Source organism: Rhynchophorus ferrugineus, unplaced genomic scaffold, assembly GCF_030347505.1.
Source record: "Rhynchophorus ferrugineus isolate W39M unplaced genomic scaffold, kcgeb_rfMv2 rfM7, whole genome shotgun sequence".
In the NCBI taxonomy this organism is placed as follows: Eukaryota; Metazoa; Arthropoda; class Insecta; order Coleoptera; family Curculionidae; genus Rhynchophorus; species Rhynchophorus ferrugineus.
This window is the reverse complement of record NW_027472586.1, coordinates 6,667,548-6,690,604: the sequence shown is the minus strand read 5'-3', so window position 1 is coordinate 6,690,604 and position 23,057 is coordinate 6,667,548. Positions and strand designations below refer to the sequence as shown.

At 35.1% G+C, this 23,057-nt stretch overlaps 4 protein-coding genes across 10 annotated transcripts; all 4 read right to left on the bottom strand.

Moving 5' to 3' along the window:
• Positions 1-1,277: 1,277 nt before the first annotated feature.
• On the bottom strand, positions 1,278-8,239 carry Miro (mitochondrial Rho GTPase). Of its 5 annotated transcripts, XM_076409082.1 has the most exons (13): positions 7,848-8,237; positions 7,336-7,642; positions 7,171-7,279; positions 6,962-7,114; positions 6,580-6,908; positions 6,333-6,526; positions 5,970-6,104; positions 5,777-5,907; positions 4,137-4,352; positions 3,879-4,075; positions 2,915-2,953; positions 2,609-2,680; positions 1,453-1,679 (listed from the first exon to the last, which is right to left on the bottom strand). In XM_076409082.1, exons 2-13 carry the CDS (start codon positions 7,626-7,628, stop codon positions 1,547-1,549), a joined length of 2,001 nt encoding a protein of 666 aa, XP_076265197.1. In that variant the 5' UTR covers positions 7,629-7,642; positions 7,848-8,237; the 3' UTR covers positions 1,453-1,546. The 5 variants fall into 5 exon arrangements, 4 of the variants coding, with proteins under 4 accessions (XP_076265194.1, XP_076265195.1, XP_076265196.1 ...); XM_076409079.1 differs by lacking the exon at positions 2,915-2,953 and having other exon boundaries at positions 1,278-1,679; positions 7,848-8,239; XM_076409080.1 differs by lacking the exon at positions 2,609-2,680 and having other exon boundaries at positions 1,278-1,679.
• Positions 8,240-8,317: 78 nt separating this feature from the next.
• On the bottom strand, positions 8,318-9,745 carry Tfb4 (Transcription factor B4). Its single transcript, XM_076409090.1, has 6 exons — positions 9,442-9,745; positions 9,158-9,380; positions 8,885-9,100; positions 8,692-8,827; positions 8,590-8,626; positions 8,318-8,473 (listed from the first exon to the last, which is right to left on the bottom strand). Exons 1-6 carry the CDS (start codon positions 9,666-9,668, stop codon positions 8,410-8,412), a joined length of 903 nt encoding a protein of 300 aa, XP_076265205.1. The 5' UTR covers positions 9,669-9,745; the 3' UTR covers positions 8,318-8,409.
• An 83-nt stretch (positions 9,746-9,828) lies between these two features.
• LOC143199335 (uncharacterized) lies at positions 9,829-11,499 on the bottom strand. Of its 2 annotated transcripts, none has more exons than XM_076409086.1 (4): positions 11,357-11,499; positions 10,763-11,303; positions 10,600-10,710; positions 9,829-10,532 (listed from the first exon to the last, which is right to left on the bottom strand). In XM_076409086.1, exons 1-4 carry the CDS (start codon positions 11,392-11,394, stop codon positions 9,933-9,935), a joined length of 1,290 nt encoding a protein of 429 aa, XP_076265201.1. In that variant the 5' UTR covers positions 11,395-11,499; the 3' UTR covers positions 9,829-9,932. The 2 variants fall into 2 exon arrangements, with proteins under 2 accessions (XP_076265201.1, XP_076265203.1); XM_076409088.1 differs by having other exon boundaries at positions 11,362-11,451.
• Positions 11,129-18,496, bottom strand: LOC143199332 (ionotropic receptor 75a). 2 transcript variants are annotated; one of them, XM_076409084.1, is made up of 8 exons: positions 18,353-18,461; positions 17,929-18,080; positions 17,255-17,598; positions 15,660-15,841; positions 15,308-15,603; positions 13,387-13,617; positions 12,602-12,894; positions 11,129-11,227 (listed from the first exon to the last, which is right to left on the bottom strand). In XM_076409084.1, exons 1-8 carry the CDS (start codon positions 18,444-18,446, stop codon positions 11,203-11,205), a joined length of 1,617 nt encoding a protein of 538 aa, XP_076265199.1. In that variant the 5' UTR covers positions 18,447-18,461; the 3' UTR covers positions 11,129-11,202. The 2 variants fall into 2 exon arrangements, with proteins under 2 accessions (XP_076265199.1, XP_076265198.1); XM_076409083.1 differs by lacking the exon at positions 11,129-11,227 and adding an exon at positions 12,114-12,451 and having other exon boundaries at positions 18,353-18,496.
• Between the last annotated feature and the right edge of the window lie 4,561 nt (positions 18,497-23,057).

Genomic DNA, 23,057 nt, shown 5'->3' with positions numbered 1-23,057 from the left:
CTGCCCCAGGAAAATCAACCATCAAGGATTGGTATGCTAAGTTTAGACGTGGTGAAATGAGCACCGAAGACCGTGAACGTAGTGGACGTCCAAAAGAGGTTGTTACCGACGAAAACATTAAAAAATACCACAAAATGATTTTGAATGACTGTAAATTGAAATTGAATGAAATAGCAGACACTCTAAAGATATCTGCTGAACGTGTACATCATATCATTCACGAATATTTGAGTATGAGAAAGCTCTGTGCAAAGTGGGTGCCGCGCGAGCTCACTTTTGACCAAAAACAACGACGAGTTGATGATTCGGAGCAGTGTTTGAAAATGATCAAGCATAATAAACCCGAGTTTTTGAGTCGATATGTGACCATGGATGAAACATGGCTCCATCATTTCACTCCGAAGTCCAATCGACAGTCATCCGAGTGGACTGGACATGATGAACCCGCTCCAAAGCGTAGGAAAACGCAACAGTCGGCTGGCAAGGTTATGGCGTCCGTATTTTGGGATGCACATGGCACAATTTTCATTGACTATCTTGAAAACGGAAAGACCATCAACAGCGACTATTACATAGCGTTATTGGACCGTTTGATGGACGAAATCGCCGAAAAACGGCCGCATTTGAAGAAAAAGAAAGTGCTGTTTCACCAAGATAACGCACCATGTCACAAGTCAGTAAAAATAATGGCAAAAATCCATGAATTGGGCTTCGAATTGCTTCCCCATCCACCTTATTCTCCAGATCTGGCCCCCAGCGACTATTTCCTGTTCTCTGATCTCAAAAGAATGCTCGCTGGGAAGAAATTTTCGTCGAATGAAGAGGTCATCGCCGAAACTGAGGCCTATTTTGAAGCAAAGGACAAATCATACTATACAAATGGTATCGAAAAGTTGGAGAGTCGCTATAATCAGTGTATCACCCTTGAAGGGAACTATGTTGAATAAAAAAAAAATTTCGCCAACAAAGTGTTTTACTATGGTAGGCCAGGGACTTTTCAATTGACCTGTTACTAACAGGTGGTTATTTCAATAAATAAATAAAAAACTATAGGTGATTATAGATGTTTTATTCGAAAATGATTAAATTTGCACAAAACAAGTTCTATCATTTATAGAAATATGAAGTGGTAAAATGTTTCCTTTAATTTCAGGTTTCCTATTGATAATAATAGAGTTGCTCTCGTTCCTACTTTGAAATGTACTTTATAATGTTTAATTTAACTTATTTTTAACACCTGTTTTTGTGGTTATTTAAATAAATCAAAAAATAAACAATAGGTGATAAAAATGTTTTATTAGAAAATGATCTGGGGATAAACCCCACATAAATTAAAAGGTAAAGTCTATAAATTTGTACAAAATAATTGCTACTACATACAGAAAGGTACTACAGGAATAAAAGTCAAACAATCTAGCCGATACACTACAAAAAAACTAAAAGCACCTCGAATTAGTTATAATCCATCATTATTTCTCAAATATATTACAATAAGTATCAATACATATGAATCTCCACACTACAAGTTAATATACCGCCTTATCCTTTATCTGACTTTATCGCTGGTGTGTAGCACCTTCGCCACAATGAGACCCACCGCAGTTACGGCGGCCAAACTCAAACCAGCCTTCCACCAAACCGTAGGATCATGGGAGATCACTCCGAACTCCCTGAAATTCCTACAAGAAAAAAACAGTGATTCAAAAAGTATTGGTAAGCGGTAGAAAAAAAAGCAAACATGCACTATTCTTTGTGTTATAAAATAAATGCACAAATATTTAATACAGGTCAAGCCATTGTTTCAGTATATGATGATCCAAAGAAAAATATCTACAATAATTACTATTATATGAGGCTGTATTTTCAATATTTATTATCATTTTGAAAATGATATCGGCCAGAACTTGTTTGTAATTACTGGGAAAGAGATGACATACATTGGAATTATTTCTAATTAAAGACGACGTAGTTTACATTTCAGCGATTCTCCATCAACATTGCCTTGCTTACGATACACAACCGGCAATCTAGATGGCTTATATAAAAAGATAAAGCAAGCCTTTGTTTTATTGTCGAATTGATAGAAAACGTCCATAGGGTTACGAATTGTCATAAAAATTGAAAATAGAGAAGAAACAATTAGTAATAGCAGTTCTTCATGTTACCGTTGTATTAACTTATTAACAAAAATAATTACCAATAACCCGTAAACATCAACTCTGAATCATCATATACACAAAACGCTAATATTTCTGCCAAGCTGGTCATGCCTAATTATCAGCTAATCGAACGGTCGGGTTTAGTGGATTGGAAAATGCAATTACATCAATGGACGTCACAATTTTTAACGATTTTTGCTTCCATTCCACCTCATCGATTATCCGGAATGTGTAAAAACAAAAACGACAAACGAAATATATCATAGCACTCATCCGGGTTAGTTATTATTATGTATACAAGGTCGGCGTTTAATAATTTATCGTAATAATCGCGTTACCCTAAAAAAATGGTTGCCAATTAGTAAATAAAACGGTTAATTTTGGTGAAAATCGAACGAAAATTATTTGTTAGAGATCGAGACATTCTTTATATTGATGGTATTAGCAACCTGCAAATTTCGTATAACCACTCAGTGGGTTGTGGTCTCAACAGTAACATATGAACCATGCGTCGTAACGGACTGAAAATAAAAAGGATTGTTTCGTCAAAAGTACTACAAAAATCCACTGAAAGCTGTTGTTGTTGTGGTGACAATCGAGTGTATCTCAAGGCAATCGGTGCTCAAACAAAAGAAAAAAAGAGAATGGGTTGAGACTATGTCGAGATAAAAGCACGTCTTTTGAGATACACCATAAAATACAATTATAGATTAAAAAAAAACTTTAAAAGTCTAATATTAAATGATGTAACAAACCTCCTCTTGTAAAATAGTATCCAAGCAGCTTGAAATCGACTGAACAAAAAAACTGCGTTATCATATGACGGTACATAGTTTTTCCAAGTCTACTAGATGTACAAATAATCGGTAAACATGTGTAAAAAAATCCTCCGACAGTTATCAGCGAAAATTTAACTCAGAATATTTGTACATCTAATAAATATTGATATTAACATATAATTGTTTTCAGTCTATCAATTTTATACCTACATCAAGGAAGTCCAGTGTAAAAATAAAAACAACAGGACTACAGGGAAGTGAACAAAAGTAATATATGGATTGGCTCAATCTGCACAAGCGCATTTCAATAATCAGCATTAGGAATGCCGAAAAAATATTGATATTTATGACCGATTTTTTAAAACAGATATATCGATATTTTTCACAGTTGTGACAAAAAAATATCGATATTTTTAAAGAAATATCGAAATTGATATATCGATATATTTTAAAATATCTCCATATCCATCCAATTCGTTTCTATTCTAGTTAAAAAAAGATTCAATGATGTCTGATTTGTCCTAACATCTAACCGAACCAACCTACAAATTTGGTCTGGTTGTCAAACCCCTAAAAAATTCTTCATGTAGTGATAGTAATTAATCACAGGTAATAATCCGGCAAACGTTGCCGGTGCTTTGCTTGTTTCAATGAATTTCAAATCATTACTTATTATTACTCTGATGTCAAAACGATTAATCAAAGTCAGAAACATATTACGTGTACTTTATTTATTTATTTAAAATCGCCTCGACCTATAAATGATATTTGCTGATGAGAATTTTATGGATTTAATAATTACTAGTTGCAAGAATATGTTACATTATTTAACACGTTAACGATAAAAACGTCGAACATAACCATACTAATATGCTCAACCGACCAATCATATACTAGATCTCGTTCACGCTTCCCTGTGGTCTCGAAGAATATGACTTACGGAAAAGCTGCCATCGTGGCCAACTTAATAAACACGTCCTTCCTGAAGTGGCCCTTGACGCTGAACCGCTGCGGGGGCAGGATCTTGTATTTCTCGCAGAAGCTGGCCGGCTGCAGTAGGTACTCCTGCCGCACCTCCTCGAGGTCGTCCTTGCACGCCACCACGAGGACGGGGATCTTGCTGTCCGCGAAGTATTTCTGCAACGTTACTTTAATGCAAAACCGTGTCGTCGGTCTTAAACGGAGATTGCCGGCTTACGATGTAGATCCTGGCGAGGTACTCGAAACTCTTCGGGTTGTTTATGTCGTAGACGAGACAGGCAACGTCGCACTGCACCTCGTGCGGCAGCAGGGGATCCGACACGTTCCGCACGTTTATGTCCCGTAACAGCATTATCTTCTCCTGTCCGTATACTTGCACGGTGTTTACGGTGCAATTGGGCGAACCCGATTGGTCCAACAGCAAGTTCTTGGACTATGCGAGAAAAAACGGAGGATTCTGTAGCATCAAGTCATCCGTGGTTAATGGATTTAAAAACAAAATACTGTTTGGCATTTTTTAACTTCTGAATACCCTTTACACAAGATGTTGCCCTAAAGGGAGGTCCTTTGCCCGGCCCAAGCTTATAATATTTATAATTATAAACTCCCACTGTATAATATTTTGATTTCAGTCAATATTTTTATACATATTATGGAAAATGGGTGAATATTAAATAAATGTAATAATATCATTTCAGGATAATGATAATAATAATGTCAAAAAGTATCAACCTAGTAATAACATAGATCCTTTAGATTCAATTACCGATTAGAATAAGACATAGTGTTCAAAGTGGTTCTGGAAAGGGCAATAGTGGCAGACACGGGAGATATTTTGCCCATGCAGTGGGTTTAGTGTTTCTTAGCAATCTTCTCAGCCATACTAAACATAAGAAAGGCAAGACAAACAAAAACCTAATAAAAAAAAGGTCGATCAGACATAACATCTCTTCTTTTCAAGATCACTTGACTCCACGGACAACATTTTCTTATATTCATAGGCGTACTAGCGCAATCACCCAACCTGCAGTCTGAGAATTATCATAAAATTCAGTTTCCTACAATGATTCGCTATTACTACAAATAATTTCAAATATTTGATCTGATTTTATTTACCAAAAAAATCCTAGGCAGTTATTTAAAAAAAAGTATTTTATTTTGAATATTTCATCACTTTTTATGTTATATGCCAAAAGTTTTGATAAAACATGATATTTTAAAGAGACGAGTCAGTGATGCTAGTTATAACATAAGTATCGTCCACCAAAGAGGTAAAGAAGACCGAGCACAATTCTGCAGTTACTCTAAGACTTTAATTCTAAATTTATCACTTAATTTTAAGAATAATAATGTCTCTATAATAAAATGATAGAAAATATCTATGCATAACTAGTTTTATTTATAACTTCTCTGATTTTTTTTATATAATCATAAGAGATGACCCAATCACCATATCCTTTAGTCAACACCTGCGAAAATATAGCAGCACACTTAAAACTCGTCGAAGTTTAATTTAGTATAATACATACACCTGAACGTAATATCAAATATTTATTACAAAAATTGTAGGATGGATCTCAATTCCTACTAGGTTTTTTAAAAGCACAATCTCAGGTGGTTGAATCGAAACACAAAAACTAATTTACCTATAATTATTTTTCCTTGATTGAATTTTAAAAAATCACTTGTTTGAAAAATCATCAACGATGGCCATGGTTGTTCAGAACTATTACTAGGAATATATTCCACGGCGCACTTGATTTAGTAACGGTTCGATAGTTATATCTCAATAAAAACTTCTAAACAGTGAAAACTACACAAAGTTAAACATATATCTGAACGATTCCAAACACTCACGTCAATTGAATTCCTGATGAAGCTCTTACAAAACGTTGATTTTCCCGATCCGGTGGGACCTATAACATGGCACTGGTAAACGTTTCTACTCGATTGTTTCTTGGCCAAATCCAACTTCTTTTCTCTGGTGACTGAAAATGGAGAAGGACGATGATAACAAAAACCGGACATCAAGACGTGAACAATATATCACCTGTTACCGCTGACACCTGTGTTTCGTTCTCGTATATGTTGTAGCCCATGTAGGCTAAATATTCAAAAGTCCTTGGCAAATCAACTAGCGTCATCAAAGCCCATTGGCACATATATCCTTGATATGTTATCCATCCTACAACGGTACAGACAATATTAAAGCGCCAAAATCATCGTCTCCCTCGGATTTCATCGTTATAGCAAAGAAACAGTTTAATTGGAATAAATGGTTTTACCGAATTCTAAAAATAAACTCGAGAAGCAGGTGAGAAAAAATTAGGACGGGAAATGGCTGGATCTAAGAACCTCCGTGACCGTGGGAAAGGGGACACCGAGACCAAGGCGGAATGATTAAGTGTCGCACCTTTTTCGTTTGTCTGAACCATGGCACTGACATCTGGCGGCCAAGCTGGCGAGGGACACGTCGAAAATAGCTCCTCGTACTCCGACGGAGACAGCGCTTTGTCGCGATCTTTGTCGTACCGTTCGAAGATGTGCGTGAGGAATTGTTGTCCACGATGCGACAATTCTGTCGTACATCCTGATGGCACTTTGATACTGAAAATAACGTCAGTATTCCATCGGCACACCCGAAATAAAACGGCACTAACCTTGGGTAGAGGTACTCCTTTGACATGTTCAAGTTATCGTTGTAACCAAATTTCCTCAACACCGTCCATGTGGTTTCGTTTCGACCTCTCTGTATGAACAACGTGTGAAGATACAGGAAACCCTTCAGAGTCACGCTGTTTTGTGCTACGCCATCCTCCAAGTTCTTTCTCAACACCGCCTTGACGTCGTCCAAGACTTGCGGCTGTAACGGAGCATTAAAACATCTGGACTGGAAGTTATTCAACTCAATGTCATTGAGAAGACCGTCGCAATCTATGTCGCATATTTTAAAAATCCTTATTAGAGCCCTTTTACACGCGTCTGTCAACTAAAAACCAATTAAACTTCTAGCATTTAACATTTCATAATGCCTATACTTACATCAGCTCTTTCCACTGAATATATAGGCGATGTTGGATGGAGAACCGCCTTCTGTGCGTAATAAAACATCTCAGATATGTTTTTTAATGTTTTAGCGGAACATTCAATGCAAGTCTCTATTTCTGAAAATTCCTCCATTATTTCATAAATGCCCTGCACACAAAAAATATATTTAACAAACAAATATCAGTTTATTTGATTTATCTTACATCAATGGTGGAATACTCGACTAAATCTATTTTATTCCCAACAAGAACAACCGGGCACTGACTATCTGGATAATTTTGTCTAATCAAAGGCATCCAATAAGAGGATATTCTACAATACACCACTTCTAACATTACCAGTTATTTAGTTATTAAAAAAACAAATACCTATCAATCGAATCATCGTCATCTACAGCATATACAATGCACACAACACTTGCTCTTCTAATTTGTTCGTTCAGTTCCATGTCACTCTGTTCGGCTGAAGAAAAGTCAACTATATTCGTGGGTACTTGTTCCGGGGTGACATCGGCTGGTATTGTGATTTCTTCCGCTTTGGAAGGTACATTTTCAGGAAATTCTTCACTTACCAATGAGAGAATTAAAGAAGTCTTGCCCACTCCTCTATCTCCCAACAATAGAATTCTCACGGTACGTTTCAGATGTGTTTTCACAACCATTTTGAACTATTTATCTATAATAACAATAATTATAAACAAAAATAAGAGTTTCCTTATAGCATACAGCGAAAATTTAATTGGGAGGTTAAGAACAGTCAAAAATATATGATAATTTAAAATAAAATGAAAATGAGATAATACACGGCAGGACTTTCGAAGATAATAACGCAGATAAAAACACCGTTCGAAACCAAATAGGCTAAATGTGATAGCACGTACCTGGTAAATTTTCACAAAATAGAAAAATTCCCACAACATAACAGTTTAAAGCACAAGAAAACGTCGTTCACTTCCCATTACACGATAGCCGTTTTGCCGAAAAAAAAAACTATTCCAAATGGGTTTTCTTACATAAAAATTCACAACACAATTTTTTTGGCATTTTTCATTTTTTCGACGACAGCTGACTTCCCACTTCACGCTTGCGTCACAACACACGTGACAAGGCGGGATATCCGAAAAACAGGATTTTCACCGATTTCCACGCGATCACCGACAAATACCAAATACAAACTGAAAATTGGGCAATCTTGTACCTCCTGCAAGGCCACTGAAGAAGTTGCGAGTACAAACACCTTATACCCCTAGGATATATATCCCCCGCTATGTATTAAATTACATGTATAAACAAACGGCTAAAAATAAATAAGACCGTCCGTGCAGATCCGTACTTACAATAAAATAAAATATACTCAAAAAAATCAGGTATTTATTAAATATGTTATATATTTTCATGGTACGTAAATGTGTATAGGTTTTTATGGTACTAAAATAATTCGTTCTACATCTTCATTTTCTTCTTCTTTGCTTTGACTGCCAACGGTCCAGGAATTTTAAATACGGTACTGGAAAAAAATTATTCCTTAAAAGTCAAGAATTTTCTCCTGTTTGTAGAAAGTTAGGTAAATAAATTTAAATAAACTATATAATACGGATTTATAAATTCGAAAGTAATACTTACTGACACGTTGTGCAAATGGGGCTGAATTTGCAAAATACTATAAAAACCAAAGGTTTTAGAGTTAGTTAATTTTTGCTAGTTCATTTAAGGTAATTTACTTACTTGAGAGACATACAGAACATACGTAACCAATATCAATTAGTTCTCGATGACAAAAACATGCCGCCCTATAATCAACTTTAACAGGAGGTGGTAGCACTAGCTTCTCTCTTATGGGAGGTTCTGGCAAAAATACCCACTAAAATTATACATAATTAAGAATGCCAATATATACTTTTTCTAAATATAATCTTACCAATAAATATTGCAGTAAAGCACTGACTTGAGGCACTTTCAAGTAGAGACCATTTGTTATATCACAACCTTGTTGTAGTAAACTTAAATGTTGATCCAATGAACAAACATCAATTACTATATTTTGTTTCTGGGCAGTAAAGAATACATTCATATAGTTCATGTATTGAGAGGCTGAATCGCCACTGCCTGTCACTACCAAAATTCTACAATTTAGCTGAAAAAATAAGTATTAACATTGTCAAATATTGTATACAAAATATATAGTACTAACCTTTAATCCTGTAGCTTTAGTTCTTTGAATCCTTGCAATATAACATAATGCCATTGCGATAGCACCCGCTAACAAAGATTCTGTAATAACCCCTGAGTGTTCGCTACTTAAAATACTTGATAAGTTTTGTTTCACTGTTTTCTCCACTAACGTAAAAGCTTCATATTGTCCATCTATTTGTCGGACATCCAGAGCAGCTTTCGATCCAGGATATATAAACTGACTACAGGCACAATTCATTTATCAATTAGAAGCATTAAATTAATACTTTTATATTAGGGTACCTCGTTCTCGAATGGCAAGTCATGATTGCTAATTTATTTTGAGCTTTTTGCATTAAATGTGTATTGCCGAAAGCTACGACGGAATCTACCACTTGTGTAATTGCATTCGGATTGTCTCTCAGAAGCTTCTGGCCCGGATTAGTATCTAAGATTATAACTAACAAGCTCGTTTCATCACTGGATGAGATTTCTGGATCCTTTTCGATTGGTAACTCGATATTATTCATACTTTACTTTTATTTATTATTGTTTTGAATTTTTTAAATAAAATAACATATTATAGGTTAGTTCTTCTTTTACGGAATTCGGGCCCGTCAGTATAAGAAATATATTGAGGATAAAAAGCGGGAATTTGAATCCCAATTTTATTAATATAAGAACAAAATATTAAAAAGTACATATTGTATTTTGGATCAAACTGGATTTTATCTTTCAACATAATAGGAAGGACTTATTTATTTGAACTTAATCAAGATACAAAAAATACTAACTTATGAATAATGTTTAGCGTTTCTAAATAATAAATTTGGCGAAGATGTGGTTCTAGTTAGGCCACCGCTCACCGTGGTGGAGGTGCGTGATGTGGTTTCAGAAACCTGGAAAAGGGCCAGCCTTGGATTAGGATTATCTGCGATGTTCTTGATTAAGTTCGTCTGTTTGGATTCACTTTGTCGCGAACTTTTTTCCTGTATCGATGGTATTTGAACAGGTTCGTGTTGACGACTGGTACTAGGTTTTGAAGACGGATCTGTGTCATGTAAGATTGTTATCTTGGGTACACCTGGTTGTTCGACGCGTTCGAATATTTTCAGTATATTCTCTTTGGTCGGAATCTCCGACGATTTACTAGTTGATGGCTTGTCGGTGACGTCTTTTTCGGGCTTTTCTTCTTTTATCCGCACTTTCTTATGTTGGTTGGATGACGGTTTAGTTTTTGGTTTCGGTTTTTCGCGGTAGATGTAGTTCAGTTTGCTGTTGCTCTCGTCTTTGAGTTTTTCCAGCTTCATCTTTTCCAGTTTCGAGTTTAACTGATCCACTTCTAGCTGGAGGCATAGGTTCTCGTACACCAAACAACTGTTTTGGTTCACCAACTTGCGTTAGGCGTAGGACAGAAAAACAGGATGAGTGATTATGGTACTTTTAAATTGGGTTCCTTACTTGTAAATATTTCTTGCTACTACAGGAAATGGGGGCGACTATTTTCTCATGAATCATTTGGCCGAGTTCGTTGCAAAGGTTTTCTATTTTCGTTTTGTATTCATTGACGATCTAAGGATCAGTCGGTTGTTTACACGACGAGTATAGACATAAATGACTTTACCTTTTCGTGTTCCAGCTGCATGGACTTTAGTTGGGTCTTGAGGCAGGTTTTCGTGTTTTTCATCCTCAAAAACTTTATGCTGAGATTATAATTTGCTTGCAACGTGTGGTTCAAGGTCAGTTTGGTTTTGGACAGTTCTTGTTTGTATTGCTCTATGGTGAACGCGTCGCTATGAGTAGACGTAGTGCTCAGAGCCTTCTTAAGTTTCTTTATCTCGTTCATTTCCGCGCAGTACTGTTCCTTCTCCTGATAATAGTGTTTCCGTTCATCTTCCAGTTGCTTCAGCAAACTGCTGTTGGACCTCTTCTGTTTCAGCAAGTCCAAACTGAGGACCCCCTTCTCCCGAGCTATTCTCGCAAGGGCCACCTCCTTCTTTTCGGTGTCCCGACTCAGTGCGCTGATGGCCGACTTCAGATGTTCCACCTGTTGTTTCAGCGCTCTTATCTCCTCCGCCAACGTCGTATCCTGCAACATTAAATCATCCACGTAGAAACTGGACCGGGAACCATCCGTTTTATGCGACGTTCTCGATAGCACTCTTCTGCAAAGGTATCACAATTTGTATAAAGCTACGCGCAATCCTTTAAATGTTACCTAACTATTTTGTTGGGCGTTTTCAGGAGTTTTTTCATTTAAAACTATCCCTGTACTGATAATGCTCCTTTCGGTGATACGCTAGTCACTCGAAAATTATTCAGTTCAGAAGTCAATACATCAAATTTTGACACAAATTTTGGCATGTGATTATTGTTGAGGGATATAGCTTTAATTATATAGTGAATCTTTACAAGAGTATCATACCACATAGCATTTATTAGCAATATTTATATTGGCAGACGGTGCATATTCAGTTATCTAATAATAAATGTTTAGTTTTGAATAATGAACATAGTTAAGAAATATATAAAAAGTTTTGAAAACGCGAGGCGCCATCTGTTAACTCTTAATATGGTCTTTATATTCTAAAATATATTACTTGAAAATAAGAAGTCCAAATACAGCTTTATTAACTCCTGTATTAATGCATCCACTATAGTGATAGTACATTTTAATTTATGATATTTAGTCAAAATTATTTTTAAAAAATTATTCTAAAAATATTTTTAGGCAACTAACAATACTCTATTTTACGAATATTTTAATAAGATACATGTAATTATCAATGTAAAAGAGAATTCGTAAAATATTAAGTCTTCTATATATTTTAACTAGTGTAAAACCGATATGTTTATGTGACAAAGTGAAAGGAATTTGATATAATTTTAAAGGCTCTGGGTAAAACGCGTTCATAAGATATTACATTCTAATTTAGGATTATGATTAAACACTATTAAAATAAATTAGTAATTATTTAATATTTTGTAGGCAACTAAAAATACAGCATATATCTTTTTTAGTGCGGAATTTGCAATATTAAATCATTTACTGGAAAGTGGCAAGGAAAATTTCCGTATGAAAGTAACATTGTCGTTAAAATTGCGATGTCGAAGGTATAAGTGTGCCGCGTGCTCTAATACGAACAAAAACAGACTCAAAATGACTCCGACAAGGAACACGCAGAATGCGAAATAGCTTTCCTTAAGACCGACGCTGACGAATATGTTGGTACTGCCGGAACACTTGGGTATCTTGGTGATAAACCGTTTGAGTTGGCGATGGTGTAATCCCGTTTCAGCTAATCTACGAAATCTGGAAAAAAACGCGGGTACGCCTCAGAATAAATGTTGTTTAACGATAACTGGTGGGAGACTTATTCCTTGATTATTTTTACGTCTTTTGTTTAATAATATCTTAATATCAAAACTTGTTGATTTTTTTAGATAAATATTAAATACCAACCCATTCAAGAAAAATTCGTTCATTGTTGAATTTCTCTTGCTGAACAGATGAACGACATCGCTTATCAAAAATGTTTCGATGTATCTGATGGCGCATTTCTCCTCAATGGTGTAAGATTTTTCTACTAAATTGTTGGCGGTGGTTCGTTCGATGACGAAGGCGAAGAACGAGGTCTGTACCAGTCCCATTCCTTCATCAGTAGAGTAATAATGTTCCTTCGCAGATGATTTTGGTGCTATTCTATTGTCGTAGTATAATTTCCTCCAGTATTCTCTCGTTCTCGTACTAGGATTCTAAACATTAGATAGAAACGATGTTGTATTCAATGAATTTTGGTGTGCCTCTGTCTGAATCTACAGTGATCAAGTTAAAGACCATCCCAGAAGACATCCATTCTTATTCAGTATTGTTTCTGACGAGACTAGGATGGTTTTCTTTGTTGGACTTTACCAGAGTGCATATGAACAATCACACTATCACGACTATAAGAGCAAGAGAACGACCCAATAACTGTGGCTACAAAAGCGGAATTTAAGTTATATACATCTGTATTAAAATAAAATAAATTAGGGTTGATGCGAAATACTTTTTTTTATTTTAATAACAACGTTGTGATATTTACTTAATTGTGATGTCCATCTATCAAAAAAAACACTTAATCCTTATACTTATCCTACTAAAATCTACTACCACCAGAAATATACGAAAAATAATTTTGATATAGGCAACTAACAATACAAGACATGCAAAGCATTAAATACAATGTCACTGTCAGTGTTAATAACCTTGAAATAAAACCGATAGTAATTCAAATCCTCCACGCCAATTTTGATGTTGGAATCGTATAGCGTTTGCATATCTTTGATGGTGTCGGATGTTGCTTGAAGCAGCAGTACTATTCGAGCCGAAAACGCGGTGTATATGTAGATGAACGTGAGAAGGAGGGTGAAGGTCGCCACCCTGCCGGAACTGCTCCTCAACTGATAGAAGAAGTCCATCTGACACAGGACGGCAATCTGAAACATTGTGACTGTAAATTAGTCTTGATTGGTTACGATTAAAACTAAAATTGATTCATATCAATCCACGTTTATACAACGGCGGGATATTTAGGCAACCGCTACAATCACTTACAGTGATCGGCCTTTGACATTTCTTGCAATAAACTCTCGATTTTTTATACCATAACCTATTTCCCTACTGTCACTTCTTTGACCTGTGCTGCCTTAAACAGAAACAATATAGGACCAAGTGACAGATGACAGAAAATAGTTAACCTAGCTTTTCGTCGGATTTTTGACATTTTAACTAGTTATTTGTTATATTTATAAATATAAATGCATATTTTTTAATGTCATTTATTACAAACAATCTAATAAGAAGTTAAAAACGTGAGAACAATATTAAAATGTAATAATTTCAATAAAAGAGCCAAAACACGTTATCAACACCGTCGAAAGTATTGTCAAATTCAGTTAAAAAAAAAGTAAAATCAGGTCCACATCGTTGTCACAAGTCAATGTAGATATAATAATACAACTCCAACTTGCAAACTATTGTGGCTGTTTAATTAACTGTAGTTTAAATCTAATAAGTATTCATTAAATGTACTGTAATGTTAAAATAAATTATATTTTTTAACGTTATTTTTGTTTCATTATTTTATTTATGTTAGTATTTTGATGTCAGAGTCAAAATAAACGAAAACTTAACGGTGCGGCAACGTTGCATTATAAATTTTGATGACGCTCATTGGCTGTTTATGGAACTATAATATATACCGTAACAGGAAGAAATAGAAATATCATAATAAAATAAAGAAAACAATAAATGAAACAAACCGAAATATTTTAATAAATTTTAACAAAAGAGCAAGAAGAGGTAGAAGGAAAAAAAGAGAAGGAGAAATAGAGTAGTATCAGCAAATAAAACGAAAATAGTTTTGTTTTGAAATGACGCTAAGACTTTTGTTGTCGATATGAGGTGAGTTATTCTTGTATTTATTACAATTGGCAAGACTTTTAGTTGATTGCAGTGAAAATGACGTTTAATTTTTCACTTCTAATGGCAATTTTCAACATGTCCTGTGTCAAATCTGAATAATGAATAAAACAATTAAAAATGACGTTTCTTTCTTAATTTTTAACAAAATTTTAAAAGTCTATTTCAATATATCCTCTGTCAAAAGTGTACGATGAGTAAAACAATTGAAAGGTGTCAGAGAGGAAGTTGATTTTAGTGAATGTAACATAATTTAGTGATAGAGTTCGTACGGAAAGTCGCAGAGAATTGGCTGGAGGAAGCGTTTTGTGTTGGGTTGCTATAGGTCTTAAAGGATATATAGAAATAACATAATTTCTGAGAAAATTAGTAGTATAAGTCATATTAAACCGATGAAACGTTGCTGAACAGACTGATTCAACTTGTAAAAATAGAAGAGGCTGTATCCATTGTTGAAATAACAAATAAAAATCATGAACAGTTCTTTATTATTCTTTTTACCCAACTGTGCTATAGTTTTGTCATGCTGTTTGTGCAGCAAATCTGTTGTATACTTATAGGTTTCGCGTAAAAAAGTTATAAGCAAACAACAGCTGTCTCTTTGTAGTGTCTACATGCATCGTGGAAGCTAGAAGCTAAAAATCTATATTTATTAAGATAGAAAAAAATCTGTAGTGTGCTAAAGTTTTGTCGGTGGCTATGTACCTGCATCATTATAATATCCAGTATGGTGGGCACTTGCTCTTTGTCTCTCTCTCGTTGTTGGATGAAAGGTTCTTTATCTTCCTCCCAGGACACTATAACGGTGATCACGACGCCACACAAAATCAGCGTTAACCCGCAGGCGTACCACACGTAGGTATGGAAAGGCAGGGCGAATATGTTGGCGGTGTACGACAGAGGAGGCGCCCTGAAGATGAAATCCAACGCGAGCTGGGGTATGGTGCCGACGAGGAACTTGAAATATTGGAAACGTTCTTTCGGGGTGAAAGCCAGGGTACCTGAAAACACCAGACCCACCGTGATTTGGGCGCTGATCCAGATCCGAGACCAACACCTGCTATATCGGCGCGCCCCTGGTAGATATCTCCGAGCATTCCTTTGTAAAATTTCAGGACCGGGTGTAGTTCCATGCCGTATTCGTTAGTGAAGAGCTTCTCGTGAGTCATGTTCCAGACATCCACTAATATATCGAACAGCAAATAGTTGATTTTTGTTATTTTGTCCAAGTGCCTTTCCCTGAAATGAAACTATACAGTTTGTGCATATACTCAGAAAAATTGGCACGATGTACAGTAGATGGCTAAATTATTAGGGACAATAATTTGTACGATGAATACTCGTATTCATGTAATTTATGGTTTATTATATTTGTTTGAATAAATGATTGAAAGATTTATTTTATCTTAAATAAGTATCGGTATCATTATTATTGTTTTTGTGAAGTGTTAACATAGTATGCGCACGCCATTTGTCAGTTGTGTGACGTTTCTTCTCATTCTGTCATTGTCCATTAACAACAAACAACCTCTTTTGGGCTCCTCCACTGCGTTCACCGTCTTCGCTGCTCATTTCACCACGTCTAAACTTAGCATACCAATCCTTGATGGTTGATTTTCCTGGATCAGTATCCAGAAACTCGCCATCAAGCCTTAGCTTCAACTGCAATTTTTCCCTTCAAAAAACAATATTTTATCAACAGGCGAAATTCCTTTTTATCCATTTTTTCACAATAACAATAGTTGCTTCACCCAAAATGCTATAATTCACATACTAATGATCCGACACCTTTCTAATTTATACACGTATCTTTTGAGGCTTTGGGCTAACTAAAAAACATATGGATTTAATTCTAGTGGCGCCATCTATGTGTCAGGCAGGGAACTTTTCAATTGACCTGTTATGTTCGTATAACTCTACGCCTTGCTGATCCTTTCATATGCAAAGTATGACTGGTTTGGCAATGAATTAGCCCCAACCCATGATTTTTTGTGCTTGGGATTGTTGTAGTAGGTCTACGTTTCCTCGTCAGTCACAGTACGCCACAGAAAATCCTCCTATTTCGCCTGGCAAGCAATGATTTTGCCATATTGGAACCTTTCGAAATGACATTTTCAGTCAATTTGTGTGGTAGCCATTTACCCTTGAATTTTTCTTATTACATGCAAACAGTTGCTTTCTCAAATGTTAAGATGTCTGAAAGTTCTTTGAGAGTTTGGTCTGGATTTTTGTCCAATAAGACTGGCAATTCATTGTCTCCATACTTTTTTGTTCCTATTCTGCAATCTTTGACTTTGACATCAAAATGACGGGAAACATAATTAACAATTGGGATATGATGTAGTAGAATCACATAAGTTTCTAAAATATTTGATGGGCTTCAACGTGCTTCAACCGACTACAAATTATTCGACAATTCTAATTGGTTAGGCTTCTTAATATGACATATGATAATGTTTCGAATAGTAAAACACACGAAAGGATAGAGACAGAGGAGCCATTGCATCTCGGCGAGAAAACTAGATACACACTGCTTGGTGTTCGTATAGATCGAGTTGTCAAATTAGACTTTTTGTGGCTGTTACCAGACGATTCAGACTTGAAGATATACTTGAAGATCCTATACTATCGATTTTTATGAACTATACTCACCTATAATCGTAAATATGATTCAGACTACTATTATACTGGAAAATATACGACACTATCAAAGGAGTGCCCCACATGTTCGTTCTATTAGTCGTCAGAATCAGCTCGTTATAGAACCAGAAACCCTTGACCCTTGACCATCGTCCTACCAAATGCTTCATGTAGTTTTGATGGTCTTTTTTGATCTTGTATGGAGAAATAATGTCGAAAGTTTCCTTTTCTGTTGAGTTGTCTACGATGAGGACATAGCTGTTTATCGGAAAATAGTGATTTTCTTTTATAATGACGTCGTAATGACCGAAAATAATCCATCTGTTTGGATAAGCCAATAGTCCTTCTTCAAGAGCCTAAATAATAGAAAGTGCTGGAGTTTAGAAACAAGTATTGCATTTTATTAGGTGCTGGTATGTATTCTGATCAATTTTGTTGTACAGAGTAAAGTAACATCACCATCAGTTTTTAATAGTGTCTAAGGCAAACAATAAAAGTAATAATGTGTAGTGCAATTTTAAAAGTTCCATGATCAGTATACACTGGCTGGATAGAAAACTATTATTGTATGTAGAGAAATATTAAAACTATCTGGTTTAACAGCCATTTTACAGTTATTCATCGCCATTAGATATCTCTGATCAAAATACATGCAAGCATCTAATATTACGGTTGATATACTTTACGTTTTTCATTAAATCATTGAAGAAGGGACATTCAGCATCGGTGATATAAGTCTTAGAGATTTCTGCAGGGTTGTGTCCAGGTATTTTGCTACCAAAATCCAGAAACTTTATTCCGTTATCAATAAATGTATGAAGCATGGTTATGTATCTCTCTGAAATTTCGTATTCTATTTATGTGTTTACGTGTACTATTGTGCTAAAGAATTAGTGCTAATGCTGAAATATAAACCAAACGATAGAGGTGTTCAATATGGACGGGTCCTTGAAGATAAGTCAAAACTGACGTCAAGACTTCTTTATAGTTAAGGCAGAATTGTTGTTCGAACAAGTCTCATTCAAAAAAAGGTTACCTTTATAAAAAAGGTATATATATTTATTTATTTATATATTTATATAAATCCCGCGCGTTCCATGGCTTACGTACCTATTTTCCAACAAATATGAGTTTGAATTACAGCATTTGGACCTCTAAAATGTGCGTAGTCATGTATAAAAATAGACTTATCAAGACAGAACATTATTTCAATATTCACAAAGAAAGATAAAGCAAATCTATATGGAAAATGCATGTCGCTTGATATGGATACAAAGGGAACAACGCTTGTTTTTATATGGGATTTTAATAGAGACAATGGTTTGTAATTAAACTACAAATGACACGTCACAAAATCCCAGTTATGTCGCTGGTTTTACCTGTGTTATTAGATGATTTAGCTCGATAAAAAACAAAGGGTTTAATAGTCTTCGGTGGTATTTTTTGCGTTGTATACTGTATAAATTGTTTTGTAATTATAGCGTGGTCATATAAAAACGTTTAATTTTTATATTTTTTTTTTGTATTTTAACAGTATATTCAGAGATCGAAGAAGAATGTAATATTAAAACAAAAGAGTTGATATATTGGAAGTTAATGATCATATCATTAACATTAATCATCATATATATTAACATTATATCTGTACTTGACGCATCTGAGCTGAGTGTTGAAAAAATTAGGTCCTTATATTTAGTGTATAAATAATTCTTTTCCGCGCAACAAAAGAAGTGGCCAAAAAACGTCCTGGAGGACCAAGAAAGTTTGAGAACCATGAATTACAAGGCTCATTGGACAGACATTCAGCTCAAAGTCTCAAACGACTTAGCAGCCTGATGAGTCAACTGTTTTCAGAAGTTGACATGCGATGGGAAAAAGACAAAATGCCTACCACATGAATGTTATTTTTAACAGTTTTAATATCGCGGTTTTATTGCTTGCCGGATAAAAAAGAAGAGTTTTCTGTGGGGTATTGCGACTAGCGCTGAAAAGTGGAACGTTGAACGACGTATTGGCGCAAGAGAGACCAGAAATAGCCAGTCACAGACGGAAAGTCTTGACTGACTTGACAAACAAAGATGGAAAAAAGATGATTCGTCTAGTAATTCCAACAAATTTCCACAGATTCTTGTCCATATTCACCAATAGTCTCAAAATCTGAGTCTTTAACAGCTGGTTCCTAACGTAAACCTATATAACAAGCAGTATCGTCACTAATGTGTACTATTTTTATCCTATAAAGCATGTAAAAATAAGGTGTGCATATATTGACATGATTAGGGTAAAGAAGGGCCATGAGGCATCATCGACTGTAGAATTTTCTCGAATATATTATTAATTTTTCAAGGCAGGCAACTCAGAGTAACACCTTATCGAAAGCTTTCGTGGGAACTTAGTGGAAAAACTGCTCCGATTTTCTATTACTTAATTTATTTGAACTATTCGCCCATTTATGGATGGACGTTCATAATGGATGTCTTGATCCTAAAAATTAAGGAATTTAGTCGAAATGGCCTGCTGGGTGTGACGTAGAAAAAGCAGAATTTTCTGAGAAATCTTCTGCAGAAGCATAGATATGTTTCATAACATAACAGTTCCGAGAATCCTTCTTTTTTTTACTACATTTTGTTAATGGAAGAATCAGTCAATTTTTCATATATACTACAAATGTGATATACTACAAACGATGGCTACATTTGCTGATGATACTGCGATTATGGCTGTCGGAGACAATAGAGAAGAAGCGACACGAAAATTACAACAGGCAAGTGACAATATAAATAATTGGACACAAGCTTAGAAAATAAACATTAACGAAAGTAAATCTGTGCATGTGCAGTTCACTTACAATCAGACTGTACAAGCACCAATAATATTAATAATACAACAATATAGCAACAACGTTAAATATCTCGGAATGAATCTTGATGAAAATTTCGCTGGAGGGAACATATAAAAAAGAAAAGAACTGGAATTGAAATATAGAATAATGTATTGACCAATTGGAAGAAATTATCAGTACATAATAGATTGCTATTATATAAGCAAATACTGAAACGTATATGGATATACGGAGTTCAATTATTGGGATGTTCTGCAAAGAGTAACATAAAGAAGCACCCAAATACTACAGGACTGACTATCTATATCGAGACCTTCAGATACCCACAGGCAGTCAAGAAAACAAGATAACTGCCAGGGGACATGAGGAAAGACTCCATTCTCATGATAATATTGAAGTATTGCAACTTTTGGATACTACCAGAGCAAGTTATTATAAAGATAAATTGTAGGTTAGTCAGAAACGACTAGTAACAATGTAATAATTAAATTATATATATATATATATATATATATATATATATATATATATATATATATATATATATTATTTAATAAAAAAACTACAGTTAGTTATACAGCCACAATAGTTTATAGGTTAGAGTTATAACCTCTTATATTGTTTTCAAACATTTTGCATACGTTTGACAACCAAACGACTTTCTGATTCGGTTACATGTTCAAACTTATCAGACAGCATTGTGTCTTTTTTTCACTAGAATAAAATGAGAAGGAAAATATTATCTGATTCTGAAACGACTTTACATCTGCGGCAGGCAATACATCTTGATGACGTATGTACAAAAAACTTTGCATCGTTTTTCTTGAAATACGTTATCATGAACTGTCACTTAATATTAATAACAGCAAATTTGTTCGGTTATTTGTTGATATATCCTCGACTGTTATCATTTTTCATTTTATATCTATATGAGTATCATTAAGTATGCTTATGGCCTAGATATTTATCATTTGTGGTCTGTTATGAACGAACATTATTATTCTCAAATATTTTAACAAGCTGCCAGCATGTCTAGTGTTAATCTATTCCTACTGCATGTTTTCATTAAAATGGCCGTTAGCCTCGAGACCGTTTTTCTCGAGAGACAATTATTTTTAATTGATTTCCTTCAGATTCAACAGTTTTCAACTGGAACGATATTTTCTTCCTGTCATTCTAAAAGTAAATGGATTTTATACATATCAATAAAAGTAATTGATGGGGTTGTATTATTCGTTTTAGGTGAAATTGTATATATGTCAAAGGAGTTGAACCAAAACAATTTTACAATTAGTTTTACTGACGAGGCAGAATTAATTCGTATCTTAGAGGGGTATAAGGCCAGAGTCACCATTGTTGTAGATACCAAATGTTCCTGGAGTGTAGATATCATTACCAAGGTCCTATTTTCTGTGCGATATATATTAGGACTAGGAATTAATTCTTATCACTAAAGTTTGATGCTCGTAATTTAAATGTTTCATTTTTCATCAGAACATTTCAATTAAAACTTCGATCTATCAACTTAGTCTTTGTTTAACGACCATAAAAAGTTGTCGCAATATATTCAACAATTGAAAACACCCATTTAAAAGAAGTATATGGAAATTCATCTGGAAATAATGAAAGAGTTGTGAATATGGTGAATACGGACCATCATCTTCGAAGGGGGTCTACGTAATGGACGTCGAAAATACATAATTTTGGAAGAATAACAATTGCTTTGGCATATTTGACCAACAAGTATCAGATATTATTCAGGAAAATAATGGCTTATAGGTATAAGTAGACAAAACATGCCTCAAGAACTGTAAAGAGGCATGCATATTGAGCTTCAATATCGATGTGGATCACTCTCTTAGACTAATTCATGATTATTTGTGGTTGATATTGTCACAGTCACAATCAGTCACAATACGTTACATAAAATACTCTTTTTGCCTAGCAAGCAATGATATAGGGATGTTGAAATACGTCAAAGTAGAATTTTCTTGTGGTCGATTCATTAACTGTTAAGCTACATGAAAGTTCTTTGAGAGCTTGAGCTAACAGGTCAATTGAAAAGTCCCCGGTCTACCATATAGTAATAACCCATAGTAAAATATATTTTTTTTAAACAACATAATTCCCTTCAAGAGTGATACACTGATTATAGCGACCCTCCAACTTTTCGATACCATTTTTGTAGTACGATTTGTGCTTTGCTTCAAAATGGGCCTCGGTTTCGGCGATCACCTCTTCATTCGATGAACATTTCTTCCCAGCGAGCGTTCTTTTGAGATCTGAGAACAGAAAATAGTCGCTGGGGGCCAGGTCTGGAGAATACGGTGGATGAGGAAGAAATTCGAAGCCCAATTCATAGATTTTTGCCATCGTTTTCACTGACTTGTGACACGGTGCATTGTCTTGGTGAAGCAGCACTTTCTTTTTCTTCAAATGCGGCCGTTTTTTTGGTGATTTCGCCATTCAAACGGTCCAATAACGTTATGTAATACTGTTGATGGTCCTTCCTTTTTCAAGGTAGTCAATGAAAATAATTCCATGCGCATTCCAAAATACAGACCCTATAACCTTGCCAACCGACTGTTGCGTTTCCCCACGCTTTGGAGCGAGTTCATCGTGTGCAGACCATACGCATGACTGTCGATTGGAATTCGGAGTGAAATGATGGAGCCATATTTCATCCATTGTCACATATCGACACAAAAACTCGGGTTTATTACGCTTGATCATCTTCAAACATTGCTCCGAACCATCAACTCGTCGTAGTTTTTGGTTAAAAGTGAGCTCGTGCGGTACCCACTTTGCACACAGCTTTTTCATACCCAAATATTCATGAATGATATGATGTACATGTTCAGTTGATATCTTTAGAGTGTCTGCTATTTCATTCAATTTCAATTTACGGTCAGTCAAAATCATTTTGTGGATTTTTTAAAAAGTTATCGTCGGTAACAACCTTTTTTGTATAGC

What these genes read in the sequence shown, in the direction of transcription:
- LOC143199332 (XM_076409083.1), bottom strand. Translation starts at nt 18,446, where the DNA reads ATGTTCTGTCTTGATAAGTCTATTTTTATACATGACTACGCACATTTT. An exon ending in TCAATGATTTAATGAAAAAC is followed by an intron (nt 17,599 to 17,928) that starts GTAAAGTATATC and finishes TCTATTATTTAG; the next exon opens with GCTCTTGAAGAAGGACTATT. An exon ending in TGGATATTATAATGATGCAG is followed by an intron (nt 13,618 to 15,307) that starts GTACATAGCCAC and finishes ACAATGTTTCAG; the next exon opens with ATTGCCGTCCTGTGTCAGAT.
- Miro (XM_076409082.1), bottom strand. Translation starts at nt 7,628, where the DNA reads ATGGTTGTGAAAACACATCTGAAACGTACCGTGAGAATTCTATTGTTG. An exon ending in TCGAGTATTCCACCATTGAT is followed by an intron (nt 7,115 to 7,170) that starts GTAAGATAAATC and finishes TTTTGTGTGCAG; the next exon opens with GGCATTTATGAAATAATGGA. An exon ending in ACAGGTGTCAGCGGTAACAG is followed by an intron (nt 5,908 to 5,969) that starts GTGATATATTGT and finishes CTCCATTTTCAG; the next exon opens with TCACCAGAGAAAAGAAGTTG.
- Tfb4 (XM_076409090.1), bottom strand. Translation starts at nt 9,668, where the DNA reads ATGAATAATATCGAGTTACCAATCGAAAAGGATCCAGAAATCTCATCC. An exon ending in CTAAAGCTACAGGATTAAAG is followed by an intron (nt 9,101 to 9,157) that starts GTTAGTACTATA and finishes TTATTTTTTCAG; the next exon opens with CTAAATTGTAGAATTTTGGT. An exon ending in CCCATTTGCACAACGTGTCA is followed by an intron (nt 8,474 to 8,589) that starts GTAAGTATTACT and finishes ATTTTTTTCCAG; the next exon opens with TACCGTATTTAAAATTCCTG.
- LOC143199335 (XM_076409086.1), bottom strand. Translation starts at nt 11,394, where the DNA reads ATGAAAAAACTCCTGAAAACGCCCAACAAAATAGTTAG. An exon ending in TGCAGCTGGAACACGAAAAG is followed by an intron (nt 10,711 to 10,762) that starts GTAAAGTCATTT and finishes ACTGATCCTTAG; the next exon opens with ATCGTCAATGAATACAAAAC. An exon ending in GTAGCAAGAAATATTTACAA is followed by an intron (nt 10,533 to 10,599) that starts GTAAGGAACCCA and finishes GCCTAACGCAAG; the next exon opens with TTGGTGAACCAAAACAGTTG.